This window comes from Garra rufa, chromosome 11 (assembly GCF_049309525.1).
Source record: "Garra rufa chromosome 11, GarRuf1.0, whole genome shotgun sequence".
In the NCBI taxonomy this organism is placed as follows: domain Eukaryota; kingdom Metazoa; phylum Chordata; class Actinopteri; order Cypriniformes; family Cyprinidae; genus Garra; species Garra rufa.
This window is the reverse complement of record NC_133371.1, coordinates 25,679,355-25,698,559: the sequence shown is the minus strand read 5'-3', so window position 1 is coordinate 25,698,559 and position 19,205 is coordinate 25,679,355. Positions and strand designations below refer to the sequence as shown.

At 34.8% G+C, this 19,205-nt stretch overlaps 1 protein-coding gene across 1 annotated transcript in view; it reads left to right on the top strand.

The window, feature by feature from the left end:
- The window catches only part of pik3c2a (phosphatidylinositol-4-phosphate 3-kinase, catalytic subunit type 2 alpha), a 53,965-nt gene extending 38,572 nt beyond the window's left edge, over positions 1-15,393 (top strand). The window contains exons 18-33 of the mRNA XM_073850313.1: positions 381-475; positions 1,753-1,933; positions 5,654-5,758; positions 6,159-6,251; positions 6,597-6,726; positions 8,014-8,150; positions 8,783-8,952; positions 9,047-9,203; positions 9,415-9,524; positions 10,834-11,041; positions 11,289-11,413; positions 11,491-11,608; positions 12,249-12,330; positions 13,913-14,022; positions 14,109-14,234; positions 14,314-15,393. Of these exons, the coding sequence (XP_073706414.1) occupies positions 381-475; positions 1,753-1,933; positions 5,654-5,758; positions 6,159-6,251; positions 6,597-6,726; positions 8,014-8,150; positions 8,783-8,952; positions 9,047-9,203; positions 9,415-9,524; positions 10,834-11,041; positions 11,289-11,413; positions 11,491-11,608; positions 12,249-12,330; positions 13,913-14,022; positions 14,109-14,234; positions 14,314-14,496 (2,130 nt within the window). The 3' untranslated portion in view covers positions 14,497-15,393. The remainder of the gene's footprint in view (positions 1-380; positions 476-1,752; positions 1,934-5,653; positions 5,759-6,158; positions 6,252-6,596; positions 6,727-8,013; positions 8,151-8,782; positions 8,953-9,046; positions 9,204-9,414; positions 9,525-10,833; positions 11,042-11,288; positions 11,414-11,490; positions 11,609-12,248; positions 12,331-13,912; positions 14,023-14,108; positions 14,235-14,313) is intronic.
- The last annotated feature ends 3,812 nt before the right edge of the window (positions 15,394-19,205 follow it).

Here is a 19,205-nt window from a genome sequence, read left to right as displayed (position 1 = left end):
TGATCCTTGAACATGTCAGTTGCATTGCTGTCTTGCAGGGTCAGAAAGCTCTCAAATTTCATCAAAAAATATCTTAATTTGTGTTCCGAAGATGAGCGAAAGTCTTACAGGTTTGGAACAACATGAGGTTAAGTAATAAATGACAGAATTTTTATTTTTTGGGGAACTATTCCTTTAAGTGTGAACTGGACACATGATTGCATGTTATTTGCGATTTAAATGAACATGTATTATAGTTTAAATTTATATTAAATGCATTTATATTAATTAACTTTTCTGCCCCATTTATGTATGACTTAAGTGCATCTTTATATATATTTGACATAATTCTGTTGTCTTTGAAACATGATGTACTGACAAGTAGGTATGGTAAATTGCAGGCAGTGAAGTTCGAGTGTCATCTCAACAATGCCTTGGTGAATTTTCTGTTGTCTCGAGCTCTGGGAAATATCAACATTGCACATTATCTTTACTGGTAGGTTGACTATTAAAATGATCATATCATACATTTTAAGGGCGGTCAGTTCATTTAAATATTTAATCGCTATTAAACTTGTAATTTTTAAAAATAATTTTAGTAATTACTTTTAAAGGGGTCATCGGATGCCCATTTTCAACAAGTTGATATGATTCTTTAAGGTCTTAATGAAAAGTCTATAACATAATTTGGTTAAAATTATGTGTGTATTATGTTGTGATGTGTGTAAAACAACACCCTTTTTATTTTGTCAAAAATAGCTCTGTTCACAGCAACCCATTTCGGTGCATAACCCTTTAAATGCTAATGAGCTCTGCTTACCCCGCCCCTCTCTTCTGAGGGATGACAAGCGGTTCTCTTGAGGCTGTAAACTTTAGCCGTGGAACCTGCTAACTAGCACATTATTAGTAAAGGCAATTTGCAAAGATCCATCAGATGTCGGGAATAAATGCTATGCTCATTATTACATCCAACAACAAAACACCTCAATAGCTCAATCGGAGACATTCTTATCTACTACAACTCTGCCGTCTAAACAATGGCAAACGTTTACAGCTAACTCAGGACAGATCTAAGTAAGACTGCTGTGTCAGTCAACAATCGTGGGAGTGGCCTTGGTCTGTGTGACGTCACACAGCCAAGAATCCGAGAATGGCTTGATTTGAAAAAGGTGTTATTATTTATAGGGATTTATAAGAAAAGCACTGGGTGGATTTTTATCATTATAGAGTATATGTATACACACACTGCCAACACATTTATGATCAAACAACATGTAAAAGTAAATTTTGCATCTGATGACCCCTTTAAGAAAATGTAGTCTATCAATGTTATTTTGGTTTTGAGGTCTAAAACACACTTAAATTCTTTTTCTTGAAGGGATAATTTACCGAAAAATGAAAATTCTGTCATCATCAGGGTTGCCAAGTTTTCACAACGAAACCTGCCCAATTGCTACTCAAAACTAGCCCAATCGTGTTTCGAAATCGTGTTCTGCATGGTAAAACAAATGTTTTGGTGGAGTTCCCCTGGTAAATTCCCCTGGACCTTATTGGGGTTGCTTTAACCCGCGGACATGAAAAACAACCCAAACAGCGGCAAAAATGTTAAAGCCCAATTCCGCCAGATAACCGCAGACTTGGCAACACTGGCAATTTTTTTACTTACATGTTTAAGACTCTGTTCATTTGTTCAAATTCAAATTGATAGCATACTGTTAAACGTAATTGGACTTAAGATTTAAATACAGTCTACTGCGGTCTGTTTGGATTTAGGCTGCTGAGGGATGCAGTGCAGGACCCAGCGTTTGGTCAGCGTTTTGACCGCATCCTCTGTGCGCTGCTGTGTCTGTGTGGGACTGGACTGAGGGCTGAGCTTGAGAAGCAGACAAGGCTTGTGCAGCTGCTGGGTGCTCTGGCCGAAAAAGTGCGACAGGCAAGCAGCTCCACCCGACAGGTAAACAGCCATGGATGGCATTAAGTATGTTTTATGATTTTTTTTTTTTTTTAACCTGTGTAAAATGCATCCCAAAAGCAACATTTCTTTATAGTTGTTTTATTTAGAAGTTTTACACTTGCATTGTTCATAGATAGATACTGTTCAAAAGTTTAGGGTCAATCAGATTTTTTATATTATTGACAGAAGTCTCTTATGTGCTCACCAAGTCTGCATTTATGTAATCAAAATACAGTTACGACAGTAAAATTGTGAATAATACAGTATATTGTTATATATTACATTATTATAATGTCATTTATTTCTGACGAAGATTAAATTGTACAAATCCTTGATGAATAGGAAGTTTTGTCACTTTTGATATTTGTGTTTTAACTGTATTTTGATTAACTAAACGCAGACTTGGTAAGCACATAAGAGACTTCTGTCAATAATATTACAAATCTTACTGACCCCAATTCTTTTAATGATCTGTACATCTGTGCCAGCAGCAGAATCTGGTGCTCCTTTATTTTAGTTGTAGGTTTATTTTCTTATGTCCAGTAAGGATCTATGAGTTCAAACCAAAGGCTTCTGGGAAACAAGTGCAGGATTTTCTAAATAGTTCAACAGCTAGTTCCAAAATCTAATTTAATAATGCTGTTTAAACCATGATCTGAATAAACATCAAATAAAGGAAGGGCTACATAAGTATAACAGGAATCTCTTGTTTTTTTTCTGTTTTCTTTTGGGTTTGAACAAAGGCCTGTTTGACTTTCAGTCCTAGCAAAACACTTAAAAATATTTTTCTCATAAGTACAACGACCTGTGACAAGTTATTGGATCAATGGATGATTGTATTTGGATGAACCCTTGATCCCTCCAGCTCATCCAGTCAATATTGATATATTGCCTTGCACTGATACACAATATGGCAAAAATATATGAAAACCCACACACCCCACCCATAAGTGCCTGTTGAACATTTATTTAAAAAACTGGCACTTCCATTCAGGCACAAGATCATCAGTGAGGTCAGATACTGATATGTCTGGCTCACATTCGGTGTTTAAATTCTTTCCAAATGTGTTCAGTGGGGTCAGATTTGGGTTTTGTACAAGCCAGTCAAGTGCTAATCAATGGCTAAACCATTTTTATATGGATCTTACTTCGCTCAAGGGTTTAGTCTGGATGGAATAGTAAAGTGTCCACCCCAAAGCATGGCCACAAAGCGGGATAAACACAATTCTCAAGAGTGTCATTGTATTCTGTAGCATTAAGATCTGTCTTCACTGGAATTAAAGGGCCTAGCCAAACATGCTGTCAGAAGGGGGTGTGCACATACTTTTGGTTATATAGTGGCTCATCTTATATCTCCCATGTGAACAAGTGGTTTACATAAGAGACTGAAAGCGCTTTGTAATGCTCTTCCTTACTTTACTTGTAAACACATTTTATTGTGCCATGTTTTTGTCTCTCTTGGCTAAATAGAGAGCTGCAGGAATGAGTTCTAAAACCCAGAAACAAATTAACGTTTTTGTACTTGCAATTTCATCGTTCTGAAGTCATTGGGTGTTTTGAATGGATCATTGTTAAGGTCTAAATTAAGGTCTGTGGTTAACGCATGTAATTTTATTCTATGACATAAAATACATTAGTAATTCCCCACTCATGATTTACTTAAGTTTTATGTGTATAGAAAAAGGCTGCTGCTGACAGTTGTCATTTATTTTAGTATAGATATACTGTTTTATATACTGTTTAAGTTTTTGTTAATTTTTTGAATCTGTACGGACCAGACCCTATGATTCAGCATGAATGTGATCTGCAGATTAATTGCAAAAATTTATTTTTTTAAGCATTGCTGCATAAAAATAGGCTGAAGACAACTTGATTTGTTAGTTGCACCAGGGTTGCCAGGTTTTCACTACAAAACACTCCCAATTGCAACTGAAAACTAGCCCAGTCACATTTTTAGGGGGTTCCACTTGTAACAATAGCGTTCTGTGGGGTAAAATACATATTTTTGGCAGGGCTCCACTAGTTAAATTTATTTAAATGACTTTTTTCAGAATTGTGTAATATAAACTCACAATTGTGAGAAATAAAGTCAGAATTACGAGATATAGACTCATAATAGAGATAAACTCACAGTTCTGACTTTTTTCGGAATTGCGTGATATAAACTCACAATTCTGACCTTTTTTTCAGAATTGCAAGATATAAACTCGCAATTGTGAGAAATAAAGTCAGAATTGGGTGATATAAACTCACAATTCTGACTTTTTTCTCAGGATTGCATGATATAAACTCATAATAGAGAAATAAACTCGCAATTCTGACTTTTTTTCCCCCCAGAATTGAATGAAATAAACTCACAATTGTTAGAAATAAAGTCAGAATTGCGTGACATAAACTTACAATTGAGTTGTAAAGTTAGAATTGCAGGATATAAACTCGCAATTGTGAGTTATAAAGTCAAAATTGCGAGATATATACTCATAATAGAGATAAACTCACAGTTCTGACTTTTTTCGGAATTGCGTGATATAAACTCACAATTCTGACCTTTTTTTCAGAATTGCAAGATATAAACTTGCAATTGTGAGAAATAAAGTCAGAATTGGGTGATATAAACTCACAATTATGTCTCTTTTTCAGAATTGCGTGATAAACTCACAATTCTGACCTTTTTTTTCAGAATTGCAAGATATTAACTTTTTAAAATTGCGAGAAATAGTCAGAATTCTGTTATAAACTTACAATTGCAAGAAATAGTCAGAATTGGGTGATATAAACTGGCAGTTCTGAGAAAAAGGTCAGAATTTCAAGTTTATATCACCCAATTCTGACTTTATTTCTCACAATTATGAGTTTATAACAGAATTCTGACTATTTCTCGCAATTGTGAGTTTAGAATTAAAATTCTGAAAAAAAAAAAATCAGAATTGTAAGTTTATATCTCACAATTCTGAAAAAAAGGTCAGAGTTTAAAACACAGAATTCTGAGAAATAAAGCCAGAATTGCATGATATAAACTCGCAATTGCGAGTAAAAAAGTCAAAATTGTGAGAAGTAGTCAGAATTGGGTTATATAATCTAGCAGAATTGTATGTTTATATCTTGCAATTCTGACTTTATTACTCAGAATTCCGTGTTATAAACCTTTTTTTCAGAATTACGAAATACAAACTTACAATTCTGATTTTTTTTTTTTTCAGAATTGCGTGATAAACTCACAATAGCGAGTTATAAAGTCAGAATTACGAGATATAAACTTGCAATTGTGAGTTATAAATTTTGAGGGGGGAAAAAGACAGTGTTCTCAGAATTAAGTTTATATCTAACTATTCTGACTTGATAACTCACAATTACATGTACAACTTGCAGTTCTGAGTTAATATCATGCAATTCTGACTTCATTTCTTAGAATTGCGAGTTTATATCTCACAATTTTGACTTTATTGGGAGAAATTTTTCAGAATTGTGATATAAAAAGTCACAATTGCCTTTTTATTTTTTATTTAGTGGCAGAAACGGGCTTCCAAATGTAATTTGTGTATTTGTTCTTATTTTTTTACTCACTGTTAACTTGTCTTTTATCATGTTGTATCTTTCTTAGTTAGGCTAGTAGTTTTTGCTGTTGTATCAAAGAAGTATGAAACTATGGTTGTAGTTCGTATCAGTCAAATTCAGTATTATGCTACATCATTTTTCGGTCTGAATGTTTGTTGTTTGTAGGTGGTGCTGCTGGAGGGTCTAGAGAGGGTACAGTCTTTCTTCCAAAAGAATAGCTGTCGACTACCTATTAGCCCCAGTCTGGTGGCAAAAGAACTTAATATCAAGGTAAGTGCTTAAAAACGTGACCCTATCGAACCTACATTGTAAATCTGACTAATATATTTTATCAGAAATTCTATAGAGGCTTCAAAAACCACATTGCTAAGGAACGGATCTCTTCAGTTCTCATGTCATGCCAGGTTTTGTTCCTTTTTGCTGGGAAGCGTTCACATGTGTTTCACTTCCTTATCATCCTTGCTTACTCCCCCTTCTTCCTGTTTCAGATGTAGAGTTTTGCACACTCAGCAAAGTGGTGTCACTGAACTCCATCTCTTCTCCTCCAGTCAGATCTGCCCCCATTTCAAAGACCCTCTTTGTTGCCATGTTGAAGAAAAGAATCTAACTGAAACCCTGAGGCTGATGTTGTGTTGCTTTTGTAACATGGTGCTGCTTTTGTTGAAACTAGGCCTGCTCTTTCTTCAATTCCAACGCCGTACCTCTGAAGATTGCACTGGCTAACGCAGACCCGCTGGGAGATGAGATTAACGTCATGTTTAAGGTGTGTGTACAGTATAGTGAAGGGGTCTTCGCAGTTAGAATGTAGGTTTGTTATTGTTTTACATTAAGTTAGTTTGACAGTAGTTACAGAGCAGTTTGGGTTTTTATATTAATTACAATAAAGGGATCATCAGATGAGCTCAAACTTTAAACAATCATAATTGATAGAGATTAGCCTTCACTTGAAATATCTGCAGCACACAATGAACTGTATTTAAACCCTCATTTTAGTCATGAACATGCCCTCTAGTGTTCAAATCTTGTACCTACATATTTAAGTACAGTTCTAGATACTCTTGTTTTCGAGGTATGTGCAAATAGCTTATCTGTTTTAACTGTAATTCAGGTTGGAGAGGATCTGAGGCAGGACATGTTGGCACTGCAGATGATTCGGATTATGGATCGGATCTGGCTGCAAGAAGGACTGGACCTGCGCATTGTCAACTTTAAATGCATCTCTACTGGAAAAGATAAAGGTACAGTTGAGGTCAAAAGTTTATATAAACCTTGCAGAATCTGCAAAATTGTTATTATTTTAGCAAAACAAAAGAGATCATACAAGTATTTTAGTACTGACCTGAATAAGATATTTCACATAAAATATGTTTACATAAAGTCCAAAAGAGAAAATAATAGTTGAATGTATAAAAATGACCCTGTTCAAAAGTTTACATACACTTGATTCTTAACACTGTGTTGTTACCTGAATGATTCACAGCTGTGTTTTTTTGTTTTAGTGACAGTTTATGAGTCCCTTGTTTGTCCTGAACAGTTAAAAACTGCCCGCTGTTCTTCAGAAAAACTCCTTAAGATCTCACAAATTCTTTAGATTTTTGGCATTTTTATGTATCTGAGCCCACACAGAATTGTGTGATATAAACTCACAACTGTGAGAAATAAAGTCAAAATTGCATAAAAACACTCACTGATGCTTCAGAAGGAAACCCAATGCTTTAAGAGCCAGGGGTGAAAACTTTTGGAATTTGACTTAAATTTGAAATAAATATAACTTAATTTGTCTTCTGGGAAACATGTAAGTATCTTCTGTAGCTTCTGAAGGGCAGTACTAAATGAAAAAACTGATATTTAGGCAAAATAAGTAAAATTTACACAATCTTCATTCTGTTTAAAAGTTTTCACCCCTGGCTCTTAATGCATGGTTTTTCCTTCTTAGTTGTCCTCAGTGTGAAAAGATGGATCTCAAAATCAAAAAACACTAGAAGTGGCTATCAGAGCAGTTCTAGAGATTATGTTTATGTGTTCATCTTCTCATATATTGAGGCAGCAGAGCCGGAAAACGCTGGGAGCGTCATACACACTTCAGTATGTGTGTAATAAACAAAACTGTACTTTATTCACACAGAGACAAGCAGAACTTCATTTTTAAATAGTATTTTTGTGGTTTAATATTCACGGATACTAGTCCATAACGCGTTTTGATTTGAGTTTACTGACCTACGTTTGATCTATGCATTCAAAATTTGGCAAATTTTGTGAAATTCTGCTTTATACAGTAAATTCCATTTTTTTGACTGGATTCTGTCCACGTATTCGCATCGTGGAAATGATAGAGCCCTACGCAGGTATGGCAAAAATGCCCCATTTAATTTTACGGATAAGAGAGAATGTTTGAAATTTAAATGAAAAGCTAAATTATGACTTTTCGTGTGAGGAAAAACTTGATTTTATTAAAATGACTGTGACACTGTGTGTGTGTACATTTACGTCTGCTTCTATTATAGCATTTGTGTTTGGTTACACAGGCATGGTAGAGTTGGTTCCATCTTCTGAAACGCTGAGGAAGATTCAGGTGGAGTATGGAGTGACGGGCTCCTTCAAGGACAAACCTCTCGCTGAGTGGCTTCGCAAGTATAACCCGGCTGAGGATGAGTATGAGAAGGTAACTGGATGATTATTTTTAATAGCAGACCAGGTTAATTTGGTTCTTTTTGGTTTTTGAGCCCTATGTCATCCAAGACGTTCATGTCTTGAAAAGAAATTAAGGTTTTTGAGAAAACATTCCAGCTTTTTTCTCCATATGGTGGACTTCAATGGGGATCAACTGGTTGAAGGTCCAAATTGCAGTTTTAATGCAGCTTTAAAGGGCTCTACACGATCCCAGCCGAGGAATGAGAGTCTTATTTAGTGAAACGACTTCATTAGTAGTCATGTTGGAAAGGTCACGCATGATGTAGGTGGAAGTACCGACCCAGTGTTTACAAAGCGAACGTGCAAAGAAAGTCAAATGCCCTTTACAAAAAAGGTAAAACAATGATGTTCAATGAACTTGGCTGGAATCATGTAGAGCCCTTTGAAGCTGCATTGAAACTGCAATTTAGACCTTCAACCCGTTGATCCCCATTGAAGTACACTATATGGAGAAAAATCCTGGAATGTTATCCTCAAAAACCTTGAAGAACCCCTCAAGGAAGATAGACATGAACATCTTGGATGACATGGGGGTGAGTAAATCATCAGGACATTTAAATTCAGGAGTGAGCTAATCCTTTAATCAAAAACGTCTCTTGTCAGGCCTCGGAAAATTTCATCTACACCTGTGCAGGATGCTGCGTGGCCACTTACATCCTAGGCATTTGTGACCGTCACAACGACAACATCATGTTGCGCTCCACTGGCCACATGTTCCACATAGACTTTGGAAAGTTCCTGGGTCACGCACAAATGATTGGGAGTTTTAAAAGGTGAACGTGAATGATAAGTTACAACATGTAAGACTGTTTAATTTATGGTTTTGTTTGCTTGTATTAATCAGATCAATCTTTTTTTCCTCTGCAGGGACCGAGCACCATTTGTCTTAACCTCTGATATGGCCTACGTCATTAATGGAGGAGAAAGACCCACTAGCCGCTTCCAGCTTTTTGTTGACCTTTGCTCACAAGCCTACAACCTGATACGCAAACACTCCAACCTCTTCCTCAACCTGCTGTCTCTGGTATTATACCGCATCACACTGCAAACAAAACAGTCATTTTTGTGTCATCCATAGGGCCTTGTGTCAACACGAAGGGCTCTGTGTGTGCAATATAAAAATCGCACAACCCTAATGAACCCTAATGGTTGCATAATTTTCTTCATTCAGGAATTTTGTTGCTTTACTGTTGACTTGTTTATTGATTAGTTTTGTATTTGTGTGTTTAACACAGATGACACAGTCTGGTTTACCTGAGCTGACTGGAGTCCAAGAGCTTAAATATGTGTATGATGCTCTTCAACCTCAGACTACAGATGCAGAGGCGACCATTTTCTTCACAAGGTAAATGTATTGTTGGTTTGTTTATCTATTGTAATTGTTAGAATGGCCAAGGATTAGCAATCTCCACGTAAAACTGATTGGACAGACCAATCCATAAGTCATAGAGACTTGAAACTTGACGGGATGGTAGTACTCACACGGTCAACAACATCACCAAGGCTCGCCTCAATTGGCCCTACTTTTGTGAACTAGTCCTAGGTTTTTCTCCTGATCAAAACCAAACCAGTGCAAGAATATCCTCTGGAGACTGAATATCAATAATTCTCAAAAAATCGTTGAACTTTCAACTCAACGTCGTGAAGGGTTGCCAAAGCGTTTGAAAGGGGCAGGGCTGTCTTTATCAAAATAACTATAACTTTCAAACAGAACGAGATATCTTCGCCAAACTCACAATGTGTATGTAAGAGCTGAATCTGAGGTCACATGAAAAAAGTCATAGAGCTTGGCCACTTGGTTGTGCTATAAGAGGGGAAAAAATGAAATGGCCATAACTACACAACTGTCCAACATAGTCCTGTCGACGTTAAAAACGCTATGCACACTCTTGGCCCAAAGTGCCACAATGTAAGGACATTTGTGTATGTCAAAAAGCATGGCCGCCATAGGCTGATATACTTTGAACACCAATTAGAAAAGGTTAACAGAGGTCGATCAGAACAAAACTCGGTAGGCCTGTTTGACTCACAGCTTAAAAGGACTGTAAGAAATTTGAAAAAGAAATGGCCACTGGAAGTATTGCATTTTTATATTACACTTTTTTTTACACATACGCTCATACAATAGACCTCATTCCAAAAAACCACTGCAGTCAATCAAACCGTTGGTTAAATGATTGAGAAAATGTAAAAAAAAAAACTACTTTTGCTAACTAGTCTTAGGATTGTTTTGGTCAATCTGAAACAAACCACTGCAGTGCAATTCTCTGGACTAAGTAAATAATTTTTGTGAAGCTAATTGTTTAGAAAAGGGGCCTGTCCAAGTATACCCAAAAGCCTATAAAGCCTAAATGAAAACTCAAAACTTCATGAAACCTGGTGAGCACATGCAACAGGTCATTCTAAAGTTGAGAGGAGATCGTCCCACAGCTGGCGCTATAACAGTCATAAATATTAAAAAACATAATATTTCAAGGGTAAATGACCTGGATTTGCCCAAAATGCTTTTTTTAATCATTGATTTAGGTGGTTACAGGCTTGATAAATAATATGTAATGTCTTTTTTTCCAAATGTGTTAAAATGCCTTAAAGCGGTGAAACGTTTAATTAACGTTTTTAATTTTTAAATTTTTTCTTCATCTTTTTTCTTACAGGTTGATTGAATCCAGTCTGGGCAGTGTGGCCACAAAATTTAATTTCTTCATTCATAATCTGGCCCAGTTGCGTTTCTCTGGCCTTCCCTCCAATGACGAGCCAATCCTCTCCTTCGCTCCCCGTACATACACAATGAAGCAGGACGGCAGGATCCGAGATGCCTCCATATTTTCATTTCAGAAGAGATACAATCCAGACAAGCACTATGTGAGAATATGTGATTTTTAAGAGTTTATACAGCAGCTGTAATTGCTTTGCCATTATTATCTCTTTGTATGTTGTAATAATAACAAACAAAAACAAAACAAGGAAACAAAAGTTTCATTTTCATCAAATTTATTGCAAAAGCAACGATTCTTAAAGAATATATTTTGTAAAAATGATTAGTATCTTCTTTTCAAAGAAGAAAGGTCTTTTTTCCTAAGTTCACCAGGTTTTTCACATCTCTTTTTAGACTTATGCTATACGGATCCTTAGGGAAGGTCAAAGTGAGCCGCAGTTTGTCTTCCGCACTTTTGATGAGTTCCAGGAACTGCACAACAAGTTGACCATCCTTTTCCCTCTGTGGAAGTTGCCGGGGTATACGAGTTCACCTCTTGTACCATGGTTTGTCGAATCCGGCATTTCAATGTTCCTAAGTCTTTTTCTGTTTATAGATTTCCCAGTAAAATGGTGCTGGGACGTACACATATTAAGGATGTGGCATCCAAGAGGAAGGTGGAATTGAGCAGCTATGTGCACAATCTGATGAGGAGTTCAACAGAAGTCACCCAGGTGGGTGAATGGAAATTTTACTTATACAACTGTTGCTTTGAAATATTATTGTAAAATATCGTTTTAGTTTTTAATCTTTGCTTAAAGGGATAGTTCACCCAAAAATAAAAATACTGTCATTAATTACTCACCCTCATGTTGTTACAAACCCATAAGACCTTTGTTCACCTTTACACAAATTAAGATATTTTTGAAGATTTCTGACCCTGTTTAGACAGCAACACAACTGACCCATTCAAGACCCAGAAAGGCAGTAAGGACATTGTTAAAATGGTCCATGGGACATCAGTGGTTCAACCTTAATTTTATGAAGCCACGAGAATACTTTTTGTGCACAAAGAAAACTTGACTTTATTCAACAATTTTTTCTCTTCTGTGGCCTTACTACCTATCTGGGACTTGAACGTGTCAGTTTTGCTGCTGTCTATGCAGGGTCAGAAAGCTCTCATCAAAAATATCTTATTTGTGTTCTGAAGATGAATGAAGGTAATTAATGACAGAATTAATTTTTTTTAGTTTGAACTAACCCTTTAATTTAAGCAATAATTTCTTTCCTGAAAAAAAGTCTTACTGACCCCAAACTTTAGAACAGTAGTGTAAATAAATATGACTGAATTAAATTTTGTTTTGTATTTTTTAGTGTGATCTTATCTACACCTTCTTTCACCCAATTGCGAGAGATGACAAGACCGAGGGGGTTGAAGGACTCTCAAAAACTCCAGGTATGCGTGTCATATTTTTACTTTTTTCCATTTTAATTATCCAAATATTTATGTTTACATACTAAGGTTCTTTTTTAAGAAAATTGCATGTATACTATCACCTGCTTACTTTGAGCTTTATGTACAGTTGACGTCAAAAGGTTACATACACCTTGCAGAATCTGCAAAATGTTAATTATTTTACCGAAATAAGAGGGATCATACAAAATGCATGTTCTTTTTTTTTTATTTAGTACTGCCCTGAGTAAGATATGTTACAATAAAAGGTGTTTACACATAGTCCACAAGAGAAAATAATAGTTTCCGTTCAAAAGTTTACATACACTTGATTCTTAATACTGCTGTTACCTGAATGATCCACAATTGTGTTTTTTTGTTTAGTGATAGTTGTTCATTAGTCCCTTGTTTTTCCTGAACTGCCCTCTGTTCTTCAGAAAAATCCTTCAGGTCCCACAAATTCTTTGGTTTTTCAGCATTTTTGTGTATTTGAACCCTTTCCAACAATGACTGTATGGTTTTGAGATCCATCTTTTCACACTGAGAACAACTGAGAGACTCATATGCAACTATTACAGAAGGTTCAAATGCTCACTGATGCTTCAGAAAGAAACACAATGCATTAAGAGCCGGGGGGTGAAAACTTTTGAACAGAATGAAGATGTGTACATTTTTTTTTTTGCCTAAATATCATATTTTTTTCCATTTAGTACTGCCCTTTGGAAGCTACAGAAGTTACTTACATGTTTCCCAGAAGACAAAATAAGTCCCCAACCCCTCCCCTCCAGCTTTTAATGCATTGTTTTTCCTTCTTGAGCATCAGTGAGCGTTTAAACTTTCTTAATAGTTGCATATGAGTCCCTCAGTTGTCCTCAGTGTAAGAAAATGGATCTCAAAAACATGCAGTCATTGCTGGAAAGGGTTCAAATACACAAAAATGCTGAAAAACCAAAGAATTTGTGGGACTTGAAATATTCTTCTGAAGAATTGAGTGTATGTAAACTTTTAAACGGGTCATTTAAAAAAAAAATTAACTATTATTTACTCTTGTGGACTGTTTGTAAACGTCTCTTATGTGAAATATCTTATTCAGGTCATAAATAAAAAATAACATGCATTTTGTATGATCCCTCTTACTTACAGATTCTGCAAGGTGTATGTGGTAACACTTTACAATAAGGTTCATTAGTTAACATTAGTTAACCACATTAGTTAACATGAACTAATAATGAACTGCACTTATACAGCATTTATTAATCTTTGTTAATGTTAATTTCTACATTTACTAATGCATTATTAAAATTTTGTTAACATTAGTTAATGCAGTGTGAACTGACATGTACAAACAATGAACAACTGTATTTCCGTTAACTAACGTTAATAAATATTAGTAAATACAGTAACAAATGTATTGCTCATGGTTAGTTCATGTTAGTTAATACATTAACTAATGTTTAACTAATGAACCTTATTGTAAAGTGTTACCGTGTATGTAAACGTTTGACCTCAACTGAATTTCAAAACTTGTGTGTATTTCTTTTTATTTATCATGAATGTTTTCATATATTTGATGTCCATTTGGCAGATACGCCTCCAGTGAGTCCCACCACTGGCCGTGTGGAAGGTGAAGTGAAGCTGTCAGTGTCCTACAGAAACAGCACACTCTTCATCATGGTCATGCACATTAAAGACCTGGTAACGAATCTTAAAAGCACCAGTCTTCAAATCCCAGTTTCTATTAATTCCAAAATCTCATCCGTTTTTTCCTCTCTCAAACACAGATGTCAAATGACGGAGCAGACCCAAACCCTTATGTAAAAACATACCTTCTTCCAGACCCCCACAAAACCTCCAAACGCAAAACAAAGATCGCGAGGAAAACTAGAAACCCGACATTTAATGAAATGGTAAGCAAATCCTACCAATTTAACCGTACATGCTTTATTCTAAAGCTAACAAACAACTTCCTTCTCTGTTTATTCATAGCTGGTGTACAGCGGCTACAATAAGGAAACCCTGAAGCAAAGGGAACTTCAACTGAGCGTGCTCAGTGCAGAGTCTCTACGAGAGAACTGCTGTTTGGGTGGCATCACCCTCAGCCTTAAAGACTTTGACCTGAGCAGAGAAACTGTCAAGTGGTACAAGCTCACCACGGTGGCCTACTTTTAGATCTGACGATTCCTCCCCATCAGTCTTCCACAAAAGTTGGTAAGACTGCAGCAAGTGCTCTTACAGGACCACTCACATTCCCCCAGCATCCCTCTCTTCTCTCTCTCTCTCTCTCTATGACACTAATCAAGGAGTCCTTGTTGTAAGAATCAATCCATCTAACTTTATGTGTGAAATCAACATTCGTGTTCTGTACATTTGGAACTTAAAAGAGGACCAAACGGCTCACTTAAAGAAGAGTTTATATTATTATATATATATATATATAAGAATATATATAGAGAGATTGACACTTGTATTTTTAAAACTGCTCATTTTTACGCTTTCCTTTTCTACATATGCAAATAAGAAACATTAAAAGTCTGTAAGGTTTTAAGCTATCAATAGAAGCACAGCAGAGTTCACTGTGCTTTTGATAACGTGCCAAACGAACTGAACAAACTCGACCACTTCCCTTTAGGGAACAATAACAGGGTGCCTTCACACGCTCTCCTTTCAGTTTCGCTCTTCTCAGTACGTTCATGGTTTAAAAAAGGCCCTGTTTTGTAAGATAATGTAGTATGTACTTCCCATGGAGCGATCGGAGTCGGTCAAGCTGTTTTTAACACCAATGAATTTGTATAATAAACCCTGTTTAAAAAGGGAACGGCGCCTGTGGCTTAAAGCTACTGCTGAATTGTAATGAGTTTACCTGGAGGCATTTTTAAAAAGATGTACAAGATTGTCATCACTCACTCTGCAAATAGTGATTTGATTCGCTGTTTTATGACTGTTAAAATAAATTTTGAATGGTTATTAACATGGCCAGTTATTTATTGGTTATCTTAACCTGACCGAATCAATGTTTGCTGTAATTCTGTCTCTCTCTTAAGGAAAAATTAAATGTTTTTGAACACCTCTCTGTATAATTTCTTTGTTTTGAGGTTTTGTTTAGTTTGATCCAGTAGGGGGCAGGCAAGAAACGCACAACTGTTAAATATTATAATTTGCATCTATTGTAAGTGTTTAAGTTCATAAAGAAGTTATCTCTTTTTAGGTAAATTTGTATAGTTGTATCCAGTTTTCCTATTATCATATTTCCATATTTGGTTATACAGTGAGTTATTTATATTAATTTATTAAGTAATTTTGTGTGCTTTTGTCTTTTTTTTTTTTTTTTTTGCTTTTATTGTTTTTATTTATTGTTTTACTTTTTTTTTAAATTCAGTTTTAGTAATGTAAGTGCTTCAGCTTAAAATTATTTTTAGTTTGTTGGCAAAGCAACATTTCTAATTTTTAACTTTGTTTTTCTTAAAAATAAATACTAATAAAATAACTTAATTTCCAGTGTTATTTTAGTATGATCTATATACTATTATAGTAACTATTAGTATTTTGAATTAACTTAGAAAAACATTTATTTTGTCATTTTTATTTTTATTTTGCTTTTGATTATTTATTATTATTATTATTATTATTATTCTTTTTTTTTATTATTATTATTTTTCATTTGTTGCCACAGGAACATTTCTAATTTTTCTTACCTTTAACTTAACGTTTATCTGAAAAATAAATACTAATAAAATAAATTTATTTACAATGTAAATAATAATCAAATATTATCTATAGTAACAATTAGTATTTTGAATTTGCTTTGAATTTTTTTGTTTAAAGCAATTTTATGTGCTTTTGTCATTTTGATTTTACTTTTATTGATTATATTGAACCTTTTTTAAGTCTAGTTTTAGTAATTTAAGTACTTAAGCGTAAAAATATTTTTAGTTTGTTGGCAAAGCTACATTTCTATTTCAATTTTTATGTTTAAGTAATTTAAGTTTTTCTTAAATACTCGTAAAATAAATTGATTTCCACTGATTTTAGTATTATCTGTATACTATTATAGTAACTATTTGTATTTTGAATGTATTTTTTATTTTCATTTTAATTCTTTAAGTTTGAAGTCCTTTTATGTGCTTTTGTCATTCTGCTTTCTATTTTATTCTATTTTGCTTTTAAAAAGTCAGCTTTGAAATCACAGGAATAAATTACATTTTAAAATATATTCAAATAGAAAACAGTTATTTTAAATAGTAAAAAATATTTCAAAATGTCAGTGTTTTTGCTGTACTTTGGATCAAATAAATGCAGGCTTTGTGAGCAGAAGAGACTTAAAAAAACATTACAAATCTTCCTGTGCAAAAACTTTTGACTGGTAGTGTATTTTATTAGTATTTATTTTTAAGAAAAACTTAAGTTAAGAAAAATGAGAAATGTTGTTTTGCCAACAAAAAAAAAGTACAAGCTGAAGTACTTCAATTGCTAAAACTGAATTTAAAAAAGGTTAAAAATAATCAAAAGCAAAATAAGAATGACAGAATCACATAATTACTTCAAACTTAAAAAAAAAAAATTAAATGAAAATTCAAAGCAAATTCAAAATACTAATAGTTACTATAGATAATATTTGATTATTTACACTGTAAATCAATTTATTTTATTAGTATTTATTTTTTAGAAAAACGTTAAAGTTAAGAAAAATTTGAAATGTTGCTGTGGCAACAAATGAAAAATAATTACTAGAATTACCTAAATTACTAAAACTAAATTTAAAAAAAAGGTGAAAAAAAATCAAAAGCAAAATAAAAATGTCAATGAAGCTTTGAAAATGAAAATGAGCTTTGAAATCATGGGAATGAATTACAATTTCAAATATATTCAAATAGAAAACAGTTATATTAAAAATATTTAACAGTTTTTGCTGTATTATGGATCAAATAAATGCAGGCTTGGTGAGCAGAAAGACTTCTTTAAAAAACATTAAAAATCTTACTGTTAAAAACCTTTGACTAGTAGCGTAAATACTTTTCATTTCGATTCATTTCAATTAACATTATTTTAATAGTTTTAGATAACAATAACAACACTGGTGATTTGTGGCTAAAGCTGCCATTGAAGATGCACAAGAACACATCTTGAAGGGATAGCTCACCCAAAAAAGAAAATTCGGTCATCATTTAGGCCTACTTATGTCGAGTAACTATTGTGTTTGTGTTGTTTCAACCTGCATGACTTAGAAGTAAATGGTACCCAAAACAGTTTAGCTCCCAACATTCTTCAAAATAATTTTCATTTTGTGGTAGACTATACCTTTAAAGCTTTGACCCTCACACACTAATGATTTCTGCTGAGGTGTAGGTGTGAACCTTGGGGACTCTTCTGGTGTGGCCCAGGTGCGCTTCGCCATTGCCAGTAAAATTGTAAAGGTCTAAAAGGCCTGACCTCAGATCTGCCAGCGTTTCTGTACCACCTCATTAAACAGACTGTTGCTGTGAGAAAGCATCTGGAATGAAAGAAAGAGAAAAGCAGTCAGGCCAGTGCACACATTTGCTTCGTCTCCAGAGTGAGAGCTTACTGATGAAGAAGTATGCATGATTTGACAAGGTTTTGCTCCTTGACAGTCACACAGGGCTACTGCTGTAGTTGTATATATTGTATTTCTATTTTCTAGGGATACTGAATTCCATCTGCTTCCATTCCAATGATACATTTATAGTTATAGTCAACTGATGTTTACTCCATGTGTTTAACTTGTTTCCCCATGTGACTAGTAATGTAATTCTCACAAAATATGTAAAAGTATTACAAACATGTAAGTTATTTTTTCATTTTTCACATTTCTACAATACAAAACATCAAGTTCCGTCTTGGTTGAAGAGCAGAATTCACAGCTCCGTCCAGTCTAGACGTAGCGAGTGTAAAACCCTATTGTTTCCTTCATTCAGTCGATGTTTTATCATTTAAAATATATAAATGAAGAATTATGAGTCTAAAATGTATTACCACGATTATATAGTAAGCTTACTGCAACTGCGTGATGTAATAGTGGCAATATGTATACCTGTTGCTTCATGATATTTCACATGGGACAACAAACAATGCGTCACTCGGCTAAGCCATCGTATGGGCGTGGTTTGTTGCAAAAGAGGGCGGTGCCAAGTTGAGTGACACATAAGCGATCCAATCAGCGGTCGCATGGTTGCAGGGCTGGAGATATTTGTTTATAGTGGAGTGCTTTCATAAGTTGGAGTCGTTTGTCTCAGGCGTACGTTCATTCGGAGGTGATGTAAACGGGACTTGGTAATCATGAGGACCTCAGCAGCTTTCGCTCGGAGTTAACGCTCACATATCTGGGAAGATGTGGTTAGCAAACTTCAAAAATCAGCCGATAAATTACTACAGAGAAAACAAACCGAGGGACGAATATCAGAATACGTGACAGGGTTTTGTTTGAGGATGGAAAGGAGCGCATCGGAGCGGACCGCGCTGCGGCGGTTCGGGGACAGTGGCATGATGCTTCTGCCCTGGACTAAACAGATCCTGACGGTGGTGTGGGAACACTTGAGATTGCTGGTTCAAGTCATCTGCTGCACTTTCATGACGGGTAATTGTAGTTTTTTATTGATTCATATATTTGCATTGAAATGGTTTGCTATTCATATGCTTTGCCATTGCAGGTTTACATAGTCAAATTTTTTTTTCTATATAGTATAGTGAAAACAACATTATTAGTGGTGCAGTACTGAATTTTGTTAAAATTAAATTACTGCATTGAAATGTTTTGCTTTCTATGTGCTTTGTCATTGCGGGTTTACATAATCAGATTTACAGTATAAAATATGCACTTATTTATAATAATGGTGTAGATCATTATATAGATGTATTATTTTTAT